At 36.6% G+C, this 2,814-nt stretch overlaps 1 protein-coding gene across 1 annotated transcript in view; it reads left to right on the top strand.

Moving 5' to 3' along the window:
• Window positions 1–2,271, top strand: part of LOC104491497 (nuclear pore complex protein Nup107-like) — a gene marked incomplete at both ends in the record, with an annotated part of 3,259 nt that extends 988 nt beyond the window's left edge. The window contains 4 exons of the mRNA XM_010133933.1: window positions 346–491; window positions 588–636; window positions 1,668–1,737; window positions 2,153–2,271. Of these exons, the coding sequence (XP_010132235.1) occupies window positions 346–491; window positions 588–636; window positions 1,668–1,737; window positions 2,153–2,271 (384 nt within the window). The remainder of the gene's footprint in view (window positions 1–345; window positions 492–587; window positions 637–1,667; window positions 1,738–2,152) is intronic.
• Window positions 2,272–2,814: the final 543 nt, after the last annotated feature.

Genomic DNA, 2,814 nt, shown 5'->3' with positions numbered 1-2,814 from the left:
CCTGCTGAAAAAATGATCAGGCAGAAGAGTGGATAGTCTTAGTCTGGATTGGTTTTCTGAGGTGGTACACAAGCAGGAGAACGGTGCCAGAGTGATGCTGCCTCTGGAAGGAGGATAGGATGATTTCTGTTGACTGCCTTTGATATAAAATAACCAAGGAACTAGAGCATTATTCAGTGAAAGGATTTTTTGTATCCTGCTTTGATGAAGGAAAAGCTACTGTTCAAGGTGGGTATTAGCCTGCTTTTGTGCTTGGAAATCTGATCTTAATTACACTTGCTCTGTTTGGATTCTGATAGTTCTCCATTTCTTGATAATTTTTGCTCCGCTTTTTTTAATATGTAGCTTCTTCCAGTTTGTGAATCCTGGGAAGATACAGTTTGGGCATATTTCAGGGTCATGGTGGACACTCTTGTTGAGCAGGAAATAAGAACCTCAGTAATAACTACAGAGGAGATGGAAGAGCTCCCTAGAGATTATTTAGAAACAAAGTAAGTAAAATTATGCTCCTACACTCAGCAAAGGACCCTGTATGATCTGTTTGGAATATTCAAGGTAATGTTTTTTGCCTTTTCTCTCCTTTGAAGCTGGACTTCTGAAAAAGTTTTTGAAGAACTTCAGGCAACAGACAAAAAGGTACATATTAATTACAGTGTTTTCCCTCACTGTTTACCATTTTTAACTATGCACTAGGTTCTAATTTTTCTACACTATTTAAGGAGATGCTCAAAAATGCTCAATGATTGATGTATTTGAGGTTTTCTACCTCTGTAAGATGTACTTTCTCAATCGAAACATTTCTATATGCTGCCACCTTTTAATGATGAAAAAGATATGGGATTTGTCTTGCTTCATATCTGCCAATCTAGCTGAGTGTGCTGAAGAAACAGCTGGCTATGAAATGTTGTCAGAAATACAAAGCAGAGTAGTTCAAACACTTTGATAAAATGTGCAAAGACAGGCCTTTCAAAATTTAGAAGCATATTTGCTTAAACAGACTCTGTGTTTTTGTTACTTTTGCATACAGGATACTTCATTTAATATGGAATATATAACCTAGGTATTAATTTTGTAAAGATTAAATTGAAACTACACTTTGGAATACACATCCACGTTTATCATACTGTTAAGACAAAGACCTGTTAACAGACAGCTCAGATATTGATGCAGTCAGCTACAGATACACCCATCTAGTGCAATCCTCACCATTCAAATGCAACTTCACAGGTGCATTTGAATTGTATTTCATGCATTAATTCCTCTAGTGGAAAAAAACCTCTTCCTCCTCAAGTATATTCTGCAGGCCTTTTCTTTAAGGATCTATACACATTGTTACTGCTTCTGTGACTTTGTAGAATCTGTTCTCTGTAACATCATTATTTATTTTCATCTTCAGAGCAAAAAGCCCTTAGCCTTGGATCTCCTCCATGAAAATTACCTCCATAGATCTATGTCCTGGTTCTTTCTTTCAGTTTGTCAATATTCTTGTAGCTTGACATTGAGATAGCAAGTGCCTTTTCTCCTGCTCTTTAAGCAGAATACCCTTTGAAATGGGATAGCTTTTTTTTTCCCCTAAGGAGCCTTTGCTTTATTTGTAAGTTTGCTTTCTCTATACATTGTGCTGTAAGATTTTATTCAAAGTTTGAACTTCCTTTTTCTCTCCCCAGAGGGTTATAGAGGAGAATCAAGAACACTATCACGTGATTCAGAAATTCATTATACTGGGAGATGTGGATGGTGAGCTTTTCATTTTTAAATGTCAACTGACTACATTATTTCTAGTGACCTTTCCAGAAACTTACATGTGAATGGATTTCAGAAGCACACAGCAGGCAAAGTCTACCTAAAAGCTAAGCTGATTCTGTAATCAAGAACTGCAGGGAATTTCTGCAGTTTGACATATAAGGTAGTTTTCAAAGAAGTCATGAAATCACGTAGAAGTGTCAGACTATATATGAGACTATCGCTATAACCTTCTCTGAGAAATGACAAAATCCATATAGCAGGTACTTAAGCCAAACAGCTAATTCGTTCCAAAACTGTTGCTGTTCTATTTTGAGGCTAAATTACATTTGTTGAATAAATGCATAATTTTGAAATATTTTTTTTCCCTGTGATATGGCTAATAGCAGCATTTCCTTGGTGGCTATAGGTTTGATGGAAGAATTCAGCAGATGGCTTTCCAAAGACAGAATTGTGCTCCCAGGACACCTCCTGCGTTTCATGACACATCTTATTCTGTTTTTCCGCACTTTAGGGCTACAGACTAAGGTAAGTTCGCTTGCATTTGACTTGTTGTCATGGCAGGAGCTAGTCTTTGAAGTTGAAACTCTTATGTGTAAATATATATAAACTGCATGCAACAATGGTAAACTGCTACCAGGCTGATACGGAGCTGCATTCTTAAATATAGTGTATTTGTTGATATTGGAGCCTAAACACAGCAGTCAATATTATAAAAGAGCATCCACCTCACCTCCAGTTCAGCTTTAAAATTTTTTTTTTTGAGGATGATGGATTCTACTCATAAGCCCTTTATTGAGAAGGACCTGACTGGAACTTCAATGTTAGTCTTATTCATAGCAGCCAACATGCTTTGAATATAAACAGATCTTCTACACAGTCCTTGGAACTGTACCTATTGCTGTAAGCTCATAGATGTTTTTGTTTGAGATAATTTGTACTAGCTGAAACTCTTTTGTATTTTCTCATAAATACATACTAAGCATAACCTGCTAGCTACCTAGCCTATTTTTCCTGTATACGCAGATGGATCATATAGCTGTAGCTACTCTTTTTGAAGGCAATCACAAG

Source organism: Buceros rhinoceros, unplaced genomic scaffold (genome assembly GCF_000710305.1).
Source record: "Buceros rhinoceros silvestris isolate BGI_N320 unplaced genomic scaffold, ASM71030v1 scaffold38253, whole genome shotgun sequence".
NCBI classification, from domain to species: domain Eukaryota; kingdom Metazoa; phylum Chordata; class Aves; order Bucerotiformes; family Bucerotidae; genus Buceros; species Buceros rhinoceros.
The sequence above is the reverse complement of the archived record's forward strand: the minus strand, read 5'-3'. Positions and strand labels throughout refer to the sequence as shown.